Consider the following 18,107-nt stretch of genomic DNA (forward strand, 5'->3'; position numbering starts at 1 on the left):
TTTATTTGTTCAAAGCAACATAACATATCAAATTTCCACTACAAATAACTCTTGGTTCTATTTTTGTGTTTGCAGGCAAAGGAATGGTTGTGTCTCAACTGTCAGATGCAGAGAGCTCTTGGAGCTTCTGAACCCCCAGGCCTCCCAATGATGAAAACACAACCTTCACCAAGCAAAGATTTTCCTGCCCATAAACAAAAGAAAGAAAGCCCAACTGCTAATATTTCCAAGCAAGAGATTTCTGAGCCAGTCACTGACCCTGCTAACATTATTATGGCCAGAGAAACAGAACTCCTTCTTGTTAGTGAACCAACAAAGGAGGTCTCTTGTGCATCTGCTTCAGTCCCTGATGAAAGTGGTCCACCAACTGCCACAAATGTAGATGTTTCGCCAGCCTCACAAAAGCCATGTTCTGATGTGCCGAAAGTACAACCAGACACACCACAGCAACAAATTCAGAAAGTTCCTTCTTCTACTAAGCCTGCTATTCCAACAGATGAGGCAAAACGAGGTCCACCTACAGACAAGCCTACCTCTACACCACAGCAGAAGGGATCAAAACAACCCACAATACATCCTAAGAAACCTGAGAGCTCTCCTAAGTCTGCATCGCCATCAGTTCAGGCTACAAAACCAGAGGCAGGTAGCTTCTTTGGTTTTGGAGGCCCTAAAACACAGCCTACAGCAGAAAAACCTGCAGACTCAGTTACTGGAAAGATGTTTGGCTTTGGCTCGTCTTTCTTAAGTTCTGCATCCAATTTGATTACTTCAGCTGTTCAAGATGAAAATAGAACTACTCCGCCTACTCCTCGTAAGATGTCCGCCACAGATAGAGCCTCTCCAAAGCCTACACCACCAGCTTCTCCTAAAACATTACCAGCACTGGGTGCTAAGGTAACTTCTGTGCAGAAGACTGAGGACAAGAATTCTGAGAAACCACAGCAGACTAAAATTCTTCCAACAGAACCAGCCAAAGTGACAAAATCACCTTCAGACAACTCTAAAGTACCACTAAATGGGCAAGATGCTTCCTAAGACTGATCTGTCAGTGTGTCCACTTTGTAAGATCAAGCTAAATTTTGACTCCAAAGATCTTAAAAACTACAACACTTGCACAGAGTGCAAGACTACAGTGTGCAACCAGTGTGGATTTGATGCAATCTCAAATATATCAGAGGTAAGCATCATCTTCACAAAAGTCACATTTGCAATTATTTGCTTTAGCATAGAGACATATTACATTTGTATCCCAGCAGTGGAAATGATTAGCTTAATCAAGCATTTGACTGTTATCAGTTCTGTCAGAATTTGGATTCGAAAATACTTACAGGTAAAACAATTCATAAAACAAAAAAGTGATTCTCAAATATTTTGTTTCTATAGGAGATGCGAGGGCCTCACTTGAACTGTCTGAATTAACAATTTTAATAACAAACACATAATACCTATTTTTCATTCTCTGGATTATTTTCTTATAAAGACATTCTGCCATTAAATGATGGTCACCCTCTGTTGTATGTTGACTTTCCAACATTTCTTTGATGTCATTTGTTTCAGACAAAGGAATGGCTTTGTCTAAATTGCCAGATGCAGAGGGCATTGAAAGTGTCAGAGTCTACTGTAGCTCCCGTGGGCAAAACAGACACCAAGCGAAATTTCACTGGTCTTCTCCAGTTATACAGAAGGAAACTGTTACACCAATCAAGCATATCCAAAAAGATGCCATGGAAGCTGCAACCCCATTGCCAACTGCTCCACCTCAGGAAGATTCTGTCAAAAAGGTGCCAGTGGTTTCAGGTTCTGACCAGCAAAAACCAAATGAAAACCTACAACAAATGAAGATTACTCAAAGTACCAAACCAGAAGTAAAGCCAGATGTTGGAAAACAAGACACTGGAAAAGTGCAGCAACAGCCTGCAAAGCTACCCACACAGCCAACCAAAATGGCTTCACCAGTTCAGCCTACTAAACAAGAATCTGGGGGCTTCTTTGGATTTGGTGCACCTAAGGCACCAGTGGCAGCAGCAAAATCTACTGAATCAGTGACTGGGAAGATGTTTGGCTTTGGCTCATCTTTTCTTAGTTCTGCATCTACACTAATCCAATCAGCTGTTCAGGATGAACCTAAAACCACACCACCTACTCCAAGGAAGATGTCCACTACTGCTCCTACTTCACCTAAAGTCACACCTCCAGTTTCTCCTAAGATACCCCCTGCCAAAGATACAAAAGTACCTGCTACACAAAAATCAGAGCCACTTCAGCAAGATAAGCCTACTCCACCACCTCAACACGACAAGCCTACTCCACCAACTTTGCAAGACAAGCCGGTTCCACTATCTCAACAGAACAAGCCTACTCCACCACTTCAACAAGCCAAGCCTGCCTCACCACTTTCACAGATGAAACATACTCCACCACCTTTGCAAGATAAACCTGCTCCACCACCAAAACAGGACAAGCCTGCTCCACCACCACAACAAGTCAAGCCTACTTCATCATCTCAGCAAGACAAGCCCATGCCACCATCTCAACAAGACAAGCCCATGCCACCACTTTCACAGACCAAGCCTAATCCACCACCTTTGCAATGCAAGCCTGCTCCATCACCACAACAGGACAAGCCTACTCCACCATCTTTGCAAGACAAGCCTGCTCCACCACCACAACAGGACAAGCCTACTCCACCACCTTTGCAAGACAAGCCTGCTCCATCACCACAACAGGACAAGCCTGCTCCACAACCACAACGGGACAAGCCTACTCCACCACCTTTGCAAGACAAGCCTGCTCCACCACCACAACAGGACAAGCCTACTCCACCACCTTTGCAAGACAAGCCTGCTCCACCACCACAACAGGACAAGTCTGCTCCACCCCCTCAAAAAGACAAGCCTGCTCCACCACCTCAACAAGACAAGCCTATGGCATCATCTTTGCAAGACCAGCCTACGCCATCTCCTCCACAGACCAGACCTACTCCATCATTTCAAGAAAAAATAGAAGGTTCACCACTGTCCACAGAGGTGAACAAGGTTCTTCCTACACCAAGTGTGTCTACCTGTCCTCTGTGTAAGGCTGAACTGAATGTGGGATCAACAGATAGTCCAAATTACAACACCTGCACTGAATGCAAAAACACTGTCTGCAATTTCTGTGGATTTAATCCCATGCCTCATACTGCAAAAGTAAGTCAAAATTATGTTATTTTTGCATGCCAAATTTTTCTCTTGAAAAAAAGTTTTCATTTTCACTTTCTTTCATTCAAATAACCTTAAATAATTTCTTTTTGAATGACAAGAGTTCCAGGTTATTTACATCTTGATCAAATCATTACTGGATTGGGTTGGATTGTCTTGGCCAGTTTATCACTGCAGTGTGTGGGGTTTTCCCTGACTGGGAGTGAGAATGCAGCTTATTGAATGTGACAGGTAGCCAATCAGAAAGCACGGATTCCCCTCCGTACACCACATGCCATGATTGAACCCGTTGTACCTACGATTTCTGTCGGCTAGTTTGTGGTCTCTCAGGTTTTGAAAATGGGCCGACGATCAGCCGACAATTCCAAAATCGGCCGAACTGGGCATTACGCTAAGGAAATGAGGAAGGGAAGGGTCAGTGGAGAGCACCGGAGTTGAGCCTTTTTTCATCCAGTGTCATCAATAGAAAGAGAAAAAGGCAGTAAGAAATGATAAAGCCGCTAAATTAAAATGAGCTCGATAATTTTAATTTACCGTGCAAATCATTGATTTATTGTTTATCGTGACAGGCCTAGTATCAGTATTGTTCATGTTTGATAAATGTGACATATGCGAGCTGCTGCACTTACAATTTTCATAAGTCTATGACTTTAATGGGAACTTAGTTGGATGCATGATATTCTCTCCTCGTCTTTGAATTAAGGATCTCATTTTAAAACAAAGAACACATGCAAGACAACATGCTGCATGTAGGCTGTTTTGGGGCTTTCTCTCTTGACTGGACAGGTCAGATTTGTTGCATAACTGGCTTGTCGACAGACTGGCAGTACTAAAAAGTATTAAAGTGATGACTGATGGTTGCGCAACAGCATTAGTGAGATGGGATCTGTTGTAATAGGAAACCAGGGACGAGGGAAACTCCAAACTCTGTCAGAGATTTGAAATAGCAAATCCCTGTGATATGCCAATAAGTGGGTATAAAATGGATTAAGCTCATCACAACACAATACGTCATAGAATCTCATGTTTCTTGTCAGTCAGTCTGCCCCCTCTGATATCAATGACTCATGGTAATTCAGCTGTTTCTTCTTAATTGTTTGTGGGTGGCAATGACACAAGTGTGCTGGCTTTTACACAGGCAAGTTAAGGTTGATGGATTCATGAGTGTTAATGTCTGCTACTTATTCTTATGCAATATTTTTTTAAATGCCATCTTGAATAGTTAATCCCCTAAGATGTCACAAATTCATCTCCCACACCCTAAGAAACAAAATTCAAGAAGCTAGGTAATACAAGGTTTGTAAGGTACTCTCTGGTTTTTCTCTATGGAGCTTGCCTGTTCTCCCTGTATACTTGTGGAATCTCTCCGGGTACTACGGCTTCTGCCCTCAGTCCAAAAACATAAATGTTAGGTTATTCATTTCCATTAAATTGCCCTTAGATACTGTATAAGTATGCATGTATGCAGACATGGTTGTTTGTTCAGGGTGTAACCTGCCTCTCACCCAATCACTGCTGGAGATAAGAATCAGCCCCTTTGAAAAAGAAATGGTAGGATGTTGCCTTAATTTATTTTATGGAGTTAGATAATATATGCAAGCAGATGTTTACCTTCATCACAGATTGTTCTAAAGAAAACGTATAGAACTTGCAGATGTGTATCTCAACAGAGGAGACATTAAAAATAGGTCTTCTAGGGGCAGGAGAGAATTTCCTCAGTTTATTTTCAGTGCAGATGCATCCCTTTTAACGAAGCAGAATTAGCCTAACCCCATGACAGCTAGACAGAAAGAATAAGCATACTCTATTCTACTGGCCTTTTTTATTCTTGTCAGTTTTCTGTCATAACATTTTTTGTGGGCTACTTCAATTTGAAAAGGACTTATAATGTTTGAAAGAGGAGGAGTCTGCTTCTGGCATCTTGAGTGCAAAGAGAAAGTCTGTCCATTTCTCTATGTTGCCTGTTTTGCTTTAGCTGATGTCATTAAAAGCCTTAGAGTGACTGTTGTCTGATAAGTAGGACACACGTGTATCATGGTTTGCCAACTAAAGCTTTTTACATGACAGAGGAGACAGTTTGAATGACAGTTTGCTTGTTTATGCATGTTGAGTTTAGATGAATTTTTTTGGTTGATAGATTATTTTTTCTGCAACACTGCTGGGCTGGAATAAGGCAGAAAATATTATTGCCTGGTGGTTTAGTGATGGGTTATAAGTTGAGAGGACTGACATACCAAAATTTATATTAATGTGTAACAAGTAAGAAAAGGAGCACAAATATTTTTTGGCATTGCCGTCTACAGTTAAGGATTTGGCCTGGCGTATTTTAATTATAGAATGGCTTGAAATGAAATGTCAGCTTCGCTGCCAGTTTTATTTGTGCAAAGATCATGTGGGAAAAGCTTTGGGTTTATCTCAAGCTACTGTGTTCAAATATAACAGCAGTTGCAAAGGATCTCTAAGGACATTTTTAATCTCCTCAGCAACTGGAAAAAACATGGCATAACCTGCCTACATGTAGTCCACCAATGAAAAACCATAACAAAGATACAAGTAAAAACAAGAGCATGTCTTCCATTAAATATAGCAGATCAGCATTAAGAAGAGAGATAGGAAAGAAAACAAAGTCTTAAAACAGACCTTGAAATGTAATGATTCATATGATGATTGTGATGGGATGATAATTCAAGATCTATGCATGTTGGTAATTTGTAGTTCTTATTAATGACTAACTATGGAAAAAAATAAACATGAGACAAAAAGTTATTTGGTTTTAACCTTAAAGTGGAAAATATTACATATAAATATTTTTATGGTTAAGAACTAACATGAAAATATAAATGTGTTAAAATAAAAGTAAAATACTTTTTAAAGATACTTCTGTACTTCTTGAAGGTCTATATGTTTTATCACCAGAAAACATAAACATAAACTATAAATGAAAAAGAAACAAAAAAATTAACACATCTAATTCTGGAAATATTAGAGCCAAGGCCATTTTTTATTTCATTTGAGCCCAGTGTCAAATACATTCATTTCTCCCAGTGACTAGCAGGCTGAAGCACATGCTTTGCTAGGTCAAGCAGAGACAGCTGGCTATTTGAAGTTACAGTAAACCAAAACATGCATGGATCATTTAAAACACAACATAAATATATCATTTCATAAAAAAACATACTATATATGTGCAACTCGCATTTGTATGCTGGGTCAAGCATTACTGATTTTCCCACGTTTGTATGGTTGGATTGACACAAGCATCAGTCCACTGCTTGTGAAGCTCTTCTAAAATCTTGAATGGATTTTGCTGAACAATCCTCTTTGGGCTGCAATTATCCCTGTTGCTGGTACACCTTTTGTACCATACATTTTCCTTCCACTCAACTTTGTATGGATATGCTTAGACACTGAGCCCTGTGAACAACCAGCTACTTCAGCATGGTCATTTGTGGCTTTCCCTCCTTATTGACGGTGTCTATGACATTTGTCAGGTCAGCGGTCTTTCCCATGATTGTGCAACTTATGGCCACGATTCAGAGATAGTTTAGAGGAGCAGGAAAACTTTGCAGGCGTTCTGAGTAAATTAGCTGATTAGGGTATGACTAATTTTTTTATATTTAACTTTCCCCAATATTCTAATTTTAATCCAAACTTTTGTTTTTAAATTGATTTATGGTTAAACTAACCCCACTAATAAGTTTTCCTAATGCTAAGTTTTGTTTTTCAGTAACAGAGTTGATGCAGTACAGGTGCATGTCGGGTAATGTGTAAAAAATTATCAAGCATAATTTACTTGCAGTGCCATTACAGTTTTAGCATAGTCTCCATAAATAGTACACAATGCTATTCTAAAACTGTAATGTCTTTGTGATGCAAAAATATATAAACATTTAAATCTTAACACAACATATTAAATGTTTTTTTTATTTCAAAGATAGTTTTTGTTATATTGTTCATCCCTCAAGCTGCAGTCAGCAGCTAAGCAAAATCAGTGTTGCTATTTTGAAAGATGTTGGCTTTAAGCGAAGTTTCCTGATGCACCAGCTGTCAGAGTGGAAAAATGCAGTGGATGCATTTCCTTGTTTGCAAAATGAAGCACTCTGCTTATTACAGATTAGTAGGTCAACATTCTTTGTTATCCCAGGGCTTAATATATAAAGAGTGAAGCCCTGTGGAGCTGCTGAAAGCCCAGCATATTTGCAGCCTTATCTCTACCCAAAGGTATGTGCCAGAAAATCAATAGGAACTTCTCTGGCTCTATTAGAAACAACATGACAGCAATGGAGACTAAGAAATTATGCCATTAGATGAAAATGACAATAACCACTTCTTTTGTAATTCTAGTTAAATCTTGCTTTGCTTGGAAAATACAAAGTTTAAAGGTAGTTTAGACTGATATGTCATCGTTTTACTTAACATTCTGATTAACTATTTATTAGACTTGATCCAAATAATATGATAATATAATGATATTGGTAACAATTTTTATATAAACTGAAGCTGATGCCTACAAATTGTGTTTCAGAAGATTCCTAACCTCGATCTTTGTGATGGTCAGACAATTCACGTAGAAGGCATATCACACAGCAACTTGTGAGAGCAGCAGCTCCCATGGCTCTCTGCAAGGAGCTCCTGCTCTCTCCCTCCTCATAAAACAAATTTAATCAGACAAAAGGGCAATGGTAAGTTTCCAATAACCATATTTGTGAGTCATGTGCCACTTAAAACAAGTGACTAATTGGCAGGCACTGTGGCAGGAAAGATTAAGTTAACAACAACAATAATAATAATAATAATAATAATAATAATAATAAAGAAAAGTATATTTTGCAATTGGCCAAAAAACTATTGCAATTTAAGAACTACGATAGTCATGCTGTCAACACTTTTAGCTGTTGGCACTATTGTTGAGTGAAAGAGAGGTAAAGTTTTCAGTATTAGTATTTTCTATGAAACGAAGTAAAAAAAAACACACAGAATGCAATTTTACTTTCTAGGACATGGCAATGGAAGAAAGAAGTCAGAGTGGAGTATAGCAATGTTGACCTATTGAGCTTTTACATATTCAAGGTTTGATTCCTGACGTTAGAATCTTTGTGGCATATCTCCAACTTCCCTTTCTGTCGGATTAGTCTAAATAAAGGCACTCAGAGCCAAAGGATCTTTAAGTAAACTAAAGCTGAATTAACTTTCATGCCATAAAACTAATATTTTGTCGAAGCACATATGGTTCAGATTTCAGCAGCATTCTCAAGATTATACCTGCCATCAGTTGAATCTTATAAATCTTCAATATGGGCTTATCTGCATCTTTGAAGTGATAGGGTTATAGAACGGAAATCTTTTCTGTTCAAGAAAGATCTCCCAAAATATTTTTGATTTAATTCTGTTATGACTTCAATAAACCAAACCATTTGACCATTTTGCCTATAACTCCAAATGGTATGTCTGTCACAAAACAATCATTATATAATCATCAGAAAAATACTACTAATTAAAGATTGCAAGCAGCATTGGATGGCTGTCACAGCAAAGAGGGGACTTCTTGCTTAAAGGGGGTATGGCTAAAGTGGCGTCACCAATTGACCATGTGAATGTGATGAGTGCTGGACTGTTATGACACGAGAAAGTGTGATGTAGCTAAGACTTTGCATGTGGAAGTTTTTCAACCTCGATGTTTTAAGGTGAACCGTCAGATTTTGAGGACTTGGCAATGCCCACATGTTTTAATGCAGCAAAAAACATTTGATTACTTTCGATCTTCAATTCCTCAAGACTTTGCTGAGTGATTGTGAAGTCTTCAAGTCAAAAGCTGTAGCCCCCTACAGTTGTGTCTGAGTTCACTCAGACACAACTTGTGTGAAAGAGACAAAATAGCAGTTTTGATCCAAAATGGTCAACTTCCTGTGGAATTTGAATCATTATACCAGGAGACTTTTTTGTACTACTGATTTAACACTGTAGTTCTTGTTTTCAGAAGTAAAATTAACCTCAGCTTGCTTGCTGATTTGCATACTTAGGCAAAAGCTAGTTTTTACTTGTTCGCTATAACTGCACCATGTATGCATGACAGAGCAGGTGAAAGAGAAACAGTGAAATGTGTGAAGATTTTACTGAAAATAGACCTGATAGGGTACATTTCATTGACTTACAAAGACAGTGTTTCTGTGTAGTAATATAAATTGCTCTGTAAAGTATTAATGTAATTTAAGCTGGTTGATGTGCTCCGTATAAACCACATGGATCGCAGTTTAAAAAATGTAAATGAAAAAAAGCTGTCTTAAAAGTAATGTATGTAAAATCATATTTCACTGACAAGACAGCCAAACATCCTTGAGCCTAAGCATGCATGAGTTCATAATCAAATTGAAATCATTTACTAGTTTACAGAGTTATAAGCATCATACACTGTCCTGATAATGTACCCCTCCTGCCATAGTAAACATAATTATCATACTGCTGACTGAACCTCAAGTGACTGGGCAACAGCATATTTGTTTCAATCAAACTGGATGCATCAGTGCCGGCTTTCCTTCAAGTCAAACTGTGTTCTGCATTAGATTAGTTCAGACTTTATTCATCAAAGACTGAATAGAAAATTATCTTCAATGCAACTGAAGATAACTCTTGGTGAATTTGATTTGTAGCCTTGCATGTAATCATGCTTTTCTTGTGTTACTAAATATCTAAGGTGACAGTACTGAGTATGACTAAAAGAATGTGGAACATTAGTGTAATTTCTGTTACTACAGCATCATCATTCAAACTCCTAAAGACACATGTTCAAATTCACATTTCTCTACAGTGTTAAACAGAATATGTGTGTATTGTAATCTCCCCCCTTCCTGTATCAGAACAACTCTTGCTGGCTCTGCAGAGGGAGGCGCATTGCTGTGATTTGATTTGCTAGGTTGCCAGTACAGACGTTTTGCTTTGCCTGTTGACAGCTTCTATGTTCGTTATTTGCTGATTGATAACACACAGAGGGACCAAAAACATGTCATTATGCCAAATGTAATTTATCTGAAAATGCGATTAGCTCTTCTGCAAGGTAAGCATTTCTGTTGCTATGCTACTTGTTATGTGCAGTCCCATCTCATAGCAGTTGTTATCTTACCACCACAGGCTGCTAGTGGAAGTGATAGTTTTATGAAATATTTTGATGAGAATACATTGGATATTCAACTATGATTGAGTGAACTGACAACTGATGATTAGCTTCAATGCAATATGATTAATCAGTATAACATGCTGTAGTTTATCTAAGATTTCCAAAAACAAAAAAAAATCCATAGCCATAAGGACAGGAATAAATTATTTGCTGTTTTCTAGAGCAAGACAGTTTGACTTTAAAATCCAGCTATGGCATGACATAGTGTCGTTTTTTAAGATATTTATTTTCTGAGGCAATTTAAACTTCTGTAATTGATTCTTTTACCTTAACATCATGCTGTGAATGTACATATGAATGAGTGAATGACTGAAAGTAGTGTGAAGTGCTTTGGAATCCTCTAGCTTGATGAACCTTTGTGCAGTCCATTTTCCAAAATGTAATGAAATACAAAATTTTCTGATTGTGACTGCGATTACATTTAACTGGTAAGATGTTGCAAATGTGTCCGCTACAGAAGAACCTTTGCTTGCTGACACAGGGCTTTTTTATCATTATTTCATCCATCCATTCATTATCTATACCCACTTAGCCATGTAGGGTCATTGGGGTGGGGGACCTATAAAGATATTTCCATTGATTACCTAGAAGTATTTTGATAACATTTTATATATTATTCTGAAATACAGTTGAATCATTTGTATTTTTGATATGTTTTACTTTGTTCATTTTTATTACATATATTTCAAAATTTATACTCCATTTAAATTGTTTTGTTATCTTATGAGAGATGCTTGCCCAATTTCTAACCTGAAACAAACCTTTAAGCTGACTGAACATATTTTCAAATATAAATCACAAGTGTGTAAATAATTTTGTCTTAACTGTAAGGTTTTTGAACATTATCTGTGGCATAGCAGCCTAATTTAATTGGACTTAATTTCATGGCAAAATTATTTTGAAAACACTTGGTTAAAGAAATTGAATGTATGTATAGGTTAAATCTAAGCGGTTCATTGTGTACTACAAGCATAATAGGTTTAAATCCACATGTGTAATAGTTTTATACAGGTAAATTTTATGGAATAACCATGGTATGAATTAGTTTGATATGTTAGCTTGTATTCAACATTGTGTCTATGTTCTTGTATTTCTCAAAGTAAAATATTTTTCGATGCATTTGGCTATTGTTTTGTCTTTCAAAATATGCCAAATACAATCTTTAATTCAAATTCTTCAGTTACTGCTATTGTCTGTAATTGTAATAAATTACAGACACTTCTCAATCTTTCTAAAGTGTGTTTTAACAGTTCTGTGTTGTCTGTTTTTTTACAGAAGGAATGGTTGTGCTTGAGCTGCCAAACTCAAAGAGCTTTGTCAGGACAACTCGGAGATTCAGAACAAATGTCTCAACCTACATATGTGCCTGCCAAACCAGAAATCCAGGCAACATCAACTTCTGACATGGCTGCGTCCAAAACCTCACCCATCAAAATTGAGCTCACAACTGAAGTCACGGCACCAAAAACTGCCCCTACTGAGGGAGTACAAATAATTTCAGCTACAACACCGAAGGAAGAACCTGCCAAGATAAAAAACCTAGCTCCTGTTCCTTCCATAGAAAAAGAAAAGGAGAGAAAACAGTTAGACACCATGATAGATGTTTCATCTGTTGCCTCAGATAAACAGTCTTTTGAAGATTCCATTCAAGAACCTGTCGTAGCAAAGCCTGATGTGTCAATCACCAAAACTTCTGACATGGAAACTGTTAAAGAGGTAACAATGTTTGAAGTTGTTCCAGAGAAAAAAGCAAAGCCAGAGCTCCCTGTATCAGGGAGTATAATTACAGAGGTGCAGACCAATGATTATATCAATCTGATGGACACAACTTCTTCTTTGCAGGAGAAACTGCAACCATATTTACAAGAACAGGAAAAGGCAGTGGAATCTGGAAAAACAAAAGCAGCTGACAGCAAGGAACTGGATGATAAGATGATTGAAAAGATTACTGACATCTCAACTCAAGTTTCACAGCCACTCCTTACAGCGAGACTGGTAAGAAAAGTAATCAAATATATATATTTAAAATATTTCTGTTATTTATACCAAGAAGATTAATTTAACTGAGATTGTCTTAAGCACTTTCTCCTTTTTACATCACCCTTACAAAGTTTGATATTGAGAAACTACTTAAAAACACCATATTTTTTCGATGAATAAATATTTCCTGGCAAAACTGACACTCCCCACTTTCAGTTGTATTTTCTCTAAAAAAGGGCTAAGGAAAAAAAAATCATTTGTGCTTATAATATTAATTTTGTTTGTGTGAGTCGTGAAAACAATTACTCTTCAAAGTTTCAAGTGAGGCCTCAAGTGTTGCTGACATACTGTTCTGTGGTCAATAGTTTTCTTTGATATGTGGCAAATATATAGAATAATTTTGTTAGAATATCAAGTCAGAGAAAAATCACTGGAAAATCTCAAAGAATAAACTTACCTTTGCTTTCTTAAATAAATATAAAAAAATATAGAAAGAATAAATCATATTAATGGTTAATATGATCTATTAACATTTTCACATATATAACATATGTCTAAATATGTTATATATTTTTTAAAACTCTAAATAGGGGAAAGAATAAAAACATTCCCCTTGCCATACAGTTAATAAATCAGTTTTGTAGGATTGAACCTAGTTATACATAGCAGGATTACAATTTTCTTTTAGAGTTTTGCTTTATTTGAAATGATTAGTTTGTTGTCATTATTGAGTTTTGGAATAGAAAAGGCATCAGAATTTGTGTGTTTGTGTTTACCTGTTCATTTACTGAGACTTATAAATCAACACTGCACAATCAGTGATGAAAAACTTCGTACTGGTTTATGATGATGTAAGAAATTTGGACTAACAGCAGCTTATTCAAATTATAAAAGTGAATTTAAACATGTAACTAAAATTTCTTTAGGCCATAAATAGTGCAACCCCAATTAGCAATGAAGTTGGGACTATGTGGAAAACATAAATAAAAACAGAATATGATGATTTGCAAGTTGAATTCACTACAAAGAAACAATATCTAATATTTAAAGGATACAATATTTCGTTTTTGCAAATATTCATTTGGAATTTGATGCCTGCAATAAGTTCTAAAAAAAGTAGGACAGTGTCAACCAAAGACTTGGAAAGTAGAGGAAAATGTTGTTTGTAACATTCCACAGGTGAACAAGTTAATTTGAAACAGGTAGGGAGCATTATTGAAAAGCTCAGCTGTTCACAAGCAAAAATGGGGCAAGGCTCACCACTTTGTGAAGCAACTGCATACGCAAATAGTCCAACAGATTAAGAACAATGTTTTTCAACATACGATTGCAATAAATTTAGGGATTTCGTCATCTACAGTCCATGATATCATCAAAAATTTCAGAAAATCTGGAGAAATCTCTGAAATGTAAGGTTGAAAACAAGCATTGAATGCCTGTGACCTTTGATCTCGCTTTTATACCACTGCATTAAAAACTGACATCATGAAAACCATGGCCAGTGAACATAGTTCATCAGTACATCTACAACCCCGATTGCAATGAAAAGGCAAAGCCTATAGATCAGGGGTGGGCAATCCTGGTCCTCGAGGGCCGGTGTCCTGCAACTCTTAGATGTCTCCCTGGTCCAACACACTTGAATCCAACAGCTGAATCACCTCCCAAGTACAATCAAGTTTTCCAGAGTCCTGCTAATGACCTCATTATTTGACTCAGGTGTGTTGAAGTGGAGATACTGTACATCTAAAAGTTGCAGGAGACTGGCCCTCGAGGCCTGGAGTTGCCCACCCCTGCTATATATCAACAACACTCAGAAACACCAAAGGGTTTTCTGAACCTGAGCTCATCTAAGATGGACTGACACAAAATGGAAAAGTGTCCTGAGTTCTGACGAGTCTACACTTCAAATTGTTTTTGGAAAACATGGATGTCATGTCTTCAGGCTAAAGAGGAAAAGGACTGTTCAGATTAATATCAGTGGAATCTGTGATGATATGGGGTGTGTTAGTGCGCATGGCATAGGTAGCTAACATACTGCAGCTTTACACACTGCAAGGCTACAGTACGTAAGTTAAAAAAAACAACAATTTTTTTTTTTTTACAAATTTGTAGAAACTATCACTATGTTGTGACAGTATGGTATAAGACAAATAATTATGAAAAAAAGTGAACTCATCTGCCTTCTCCCAGTGTTCCGAGTGCTAACTAAACACAACCAACCAGAGCGAGGCGGGTCTTAGCCCAATCAATCATGTCAATCATACATGTTTTATAAAATGGAAGACATGAAACAAAATTAAGATTAGCTGGACAAACATGGTGATCTAACCTCTCTACCTCTTCCTTATTGTATTATTATTAGTTAATTATTGACATATTAATATGGTCAATTAAAATGGTTGCTGACATATGTGGACCCTATTATTATAACAAATGCACAGTGCCAAAGGTTCCTTATGCTTTGTGTGTGTGCATGCGTGCGTGGGGCGGTGTGCGTGTGTGTGGGTGTTCTTGTATTTGTGTGTATTTACCTACACGTGTACTTGTGTATGTACGAGCAAGTATTATTCACTTTTTGTTCAACAATAGATCATTTTTTATTTTAGTATTACTTAAACATCAATTTATATTAATTGAACATTTCTTTTGACATTTTAGGCCTCCGTTGAAACCAACAAAGAGTTAGCAGAAAAAAGAAGAGATCTCCCTCAAACCGAGCAAGCAGCAAATACACTCAGTTTTGGAAAAGAAGAGTATGATGATGATCAACCCCAGATTTTACCTGTCCTTCAAGAACAGCCTGAGATGAAGATTTATGATACAGCGAAGAATGATTCAAGTATAGATCACTCTATGCCAGAAAAAGAGGAAGTTAAGCCAGAGAGAAGGCGTTTAAGTTTACAAGCAATGGAGAGCAGTGAAAGTGAAGTTACACCTTCATCATCCCCTAAAATTGGAAGAAGGATCTTAAAGGTTAGCACTGTTTCATCTAGCAGCGAGGACAAAACTGAAGGTGCTGATTCTTCCATAGAAGATGATGAGTTCATACGCAATCAGATTTTGGGTATGGGAGATGAGAAAGACATGTCCATATCAGAAGATGAGAAAGAAAGTAACTTAGAAAATATGGAAGCTTTCCAGAGTAATACACTTGACAATGCTTCTATCAAAGCCAAATCTGTTTTGAACAAGGGTGAATCAAATATTAATACCCAGACTGAATTACCCATTAAAAATGATGCTGCAATTTCTCAAAATATTCCCGAATCATTTCCAAAGACTCATTTTAAGAAAGCTATTCCTGTATTGAGGCAGAGGCAAAGCACTGATGAAGAAATAGATAGCCTCACTGAATCCTTGTCAAAGGGTTCATCCAGTATTCAAGCATCAAGCGTGACTCCAGGGTCTTCACCTTCATCAGTTTCATCTTTGGAAGAGGACAGTGATAGCAGTCCAAGCCAAAAGAAAGGTAGTGAGCAAAGACATCATCGCAAAAGTAGACAGAGGTACCCCACTCAGCCTCTTCCTACTATTGAAAACTCCTCTGATGAAGAAAAGACAAAGACACAAGACAAACCACTGTCTTCACCCAGTGATGTGTCCTCTTCAGAAGATTTAAGGCAGGTCACTGTCATCAACGAAGGCCATAAAACATTTGGCTCAGAGTACTCTGCCAGTAAAGAATCTGAACCAGAGATTAAGAGAGCTGTACAAAGAGGACGTAAACCTTCACCAACAGTAATACCTTACACCCCTTCTGATCAATTTGAAGAAAAAGACACAGCAACAAAATCATTAAAGAGTGCTGAAGAAGCATATGAGGAAATTATTCAGAAAACAAAAGCTATTCCAGGAGAAAGTCCCCCCGATATTGAACCCCTTTATGGAGGACTGGCAATAGAAGACTATCTTTATGAATCTTTAGTAGAGGAACCAGAAATTAAAATAAGTGAAACTCAAGAAGAACCTGAATTTGATACTGCTTCTCAATCTTTTAAAAAGCTCAGATCCCCTGAAGAAGTTTATGAGGAGATGATGCAAAAAAAAAGGGAACTGATGATGATAGAGCAAGAATTTCAACAAGCCTGGACAGCAATGGATTCTTCCTCATTGGAGGCTTTGGTCCAGGAGCTTCCTTCAGAGGCTGACACTTGTGTGGTGACTATATCTGCTGAAGATGGCATACCCACTGAAGATACTCAGATTACTGAACAAAAATATATACCTCCCTCAGATATTGATACTTTAAGTGAACTACCAGTAAAGAGAAAAAAACGTCCAGCACCCCCACGCCCATCTGAGCCCCCTAGGCGCACTGAGGTAACAGTTGTTGCCAGTACTCCCAGTGGATCCATAACTTTTGTCAGGCCTATGGTTCCTCAAGATCCTGCGCTCAGAAAGGCACTGTTTCCAATACCAGACCTTAAGATTACTCAATGCTCATCTGGTGAAGAAGAGGATGATAGTCTTGTAGATGAGTATGCCATAGGTATTTCATCTGACATTACCCCCAGTGATGACTCTGATACAAAAGATCAGTCCATAAGTCCATCTTTGTCCGAAACCAACGACATGGAGCCTATATGTGTTATTTGTGAAATTCCAGAGCCAAAGCCCATCCCAACTCCAATATCAGCCCCAGAGCTAACAACTACACCTTCTCCTGTTTCACCAGTTTCACCCCCAACTTCACCAGCTTCTCCAGATTCTAGTTTGGCCTCAAATGTCTCATCATCATCTTCATTTCAGGCTCGAACACCACTTTCATCTGACTCAACTCCACTGTCCACACCAACCCCTCCAACTTCAATAAAAGACCATTCAGTTGAAGAAACCTTATTGCCATTGTCTACCACATTTGAAGCAGCACCATCAAGTGAAACATTAATTCCTTATTATGATTTAGCCACTGTTGTAGTTACAATTCCAGATTTGGTATCTGATCCATCCAAAATTCAAGCAACACAGACCGTTCAAAGAAAGTCTTTTACAACTAAGACCCCAGCTCCACCCTCGTTTGAGACTTCATCTGCAGTAACTTCTAAGGTCCAAATGCCAGACTTAGTTTCCTCTCCATCACAAGTACCAATTAAAGTTCCACCTGTTTTACAAGTTTCAGCACCAAGTCCAGCACCTATTGTTGTCTCAGCTCAGCCTTTAGTCCAAATCATACCTGCACCTATTGCTACCACAACTTCAGCTTCAACAAGTGATCTCTCATCATCAATCTCTGTGGTATCATGCCTTGAGCCTGTCATAGTCCAGATGCCAGACTTGGTTTCAACTAATGCTCCAATTATTTTACAAACACCACAACCAATCTCAGCCCTCATAACTACCCCAGCTCAAGCTCAAGCCAAAGTAGTACATTCAGTCCCAGTACAATCATCTGTACCATTAATGAGAACAGTGGTAGTCCCAGCAAAAGTTCAACCTGAGCAGGGAACTATATCATCTCCAGCATTAACTACTGTTGTCAAAAAGAAAGTCCCTCCTCCTCCCCCTCCTCGATCTACTTCAGTTTCATTACCCTATACCACCTCTGAGATGCCCCTTATAAAGACAGCCATGTCATCTGCATCAGCTATTGCACCCACAGTCACTGCCCAACCAATGCAATCTGTAGTTGTAGATATACAGCCAAGAATGGACATTGCACAATCAGGTGGTGCACCTGTTCCTCAAGTAGTGACTCCAACTAGACAAGGGCATGTAGTTATCATTGTACCAAGCAGTGGAAAAAATATCTCTACTTG

At 38.0% G+C, this 18,107-nt stretch overlaps 1 protein-coding gene across 1 annotated transcript in view; it reads left to right on the top strand.

Moving 5' to 3' along the window:
- Nucleotides 1-18,107, top strand: part of pclob (piccolo presynaptic cytomatrix protein b) — a 65,634-nt gene that overhangs the window by 12,093 nt on the left and 35,434 nt on the right. Inside the window, 5 exon segments of the mRNA XM_032549743.1 lie at nt 76-1,033; nt 1,558-3,188; nt 11,647-12,087; nt 12,214-12,366; nt 15,010-18,106. Of these exon segments, the coding sequence (XP_032405634.1) occupies nt 76-1,033; nt 1,558-3,188; nt 11,647-12,087; nt 12,214-12,366; nt 15,010-18,106 (6,280 nt within the window).

The sequence above is a fragment of the Xiphophorus hellerii genome, chromosome 2, assembly GCF_003331165.1.
Source record: "Xiphophorus hellerii strain 12219 chromosome 2, Xiphophorus_hellerii-4.1, whole genome shotgun sequence".
Classification (NCBI taxonomy): Eukaryota; Metazoa; Chordata; class Actinopteri; order Cyprinodontiformes; family Poeciliidae; genus Xiphophorus; species Xiphophorus hellerii.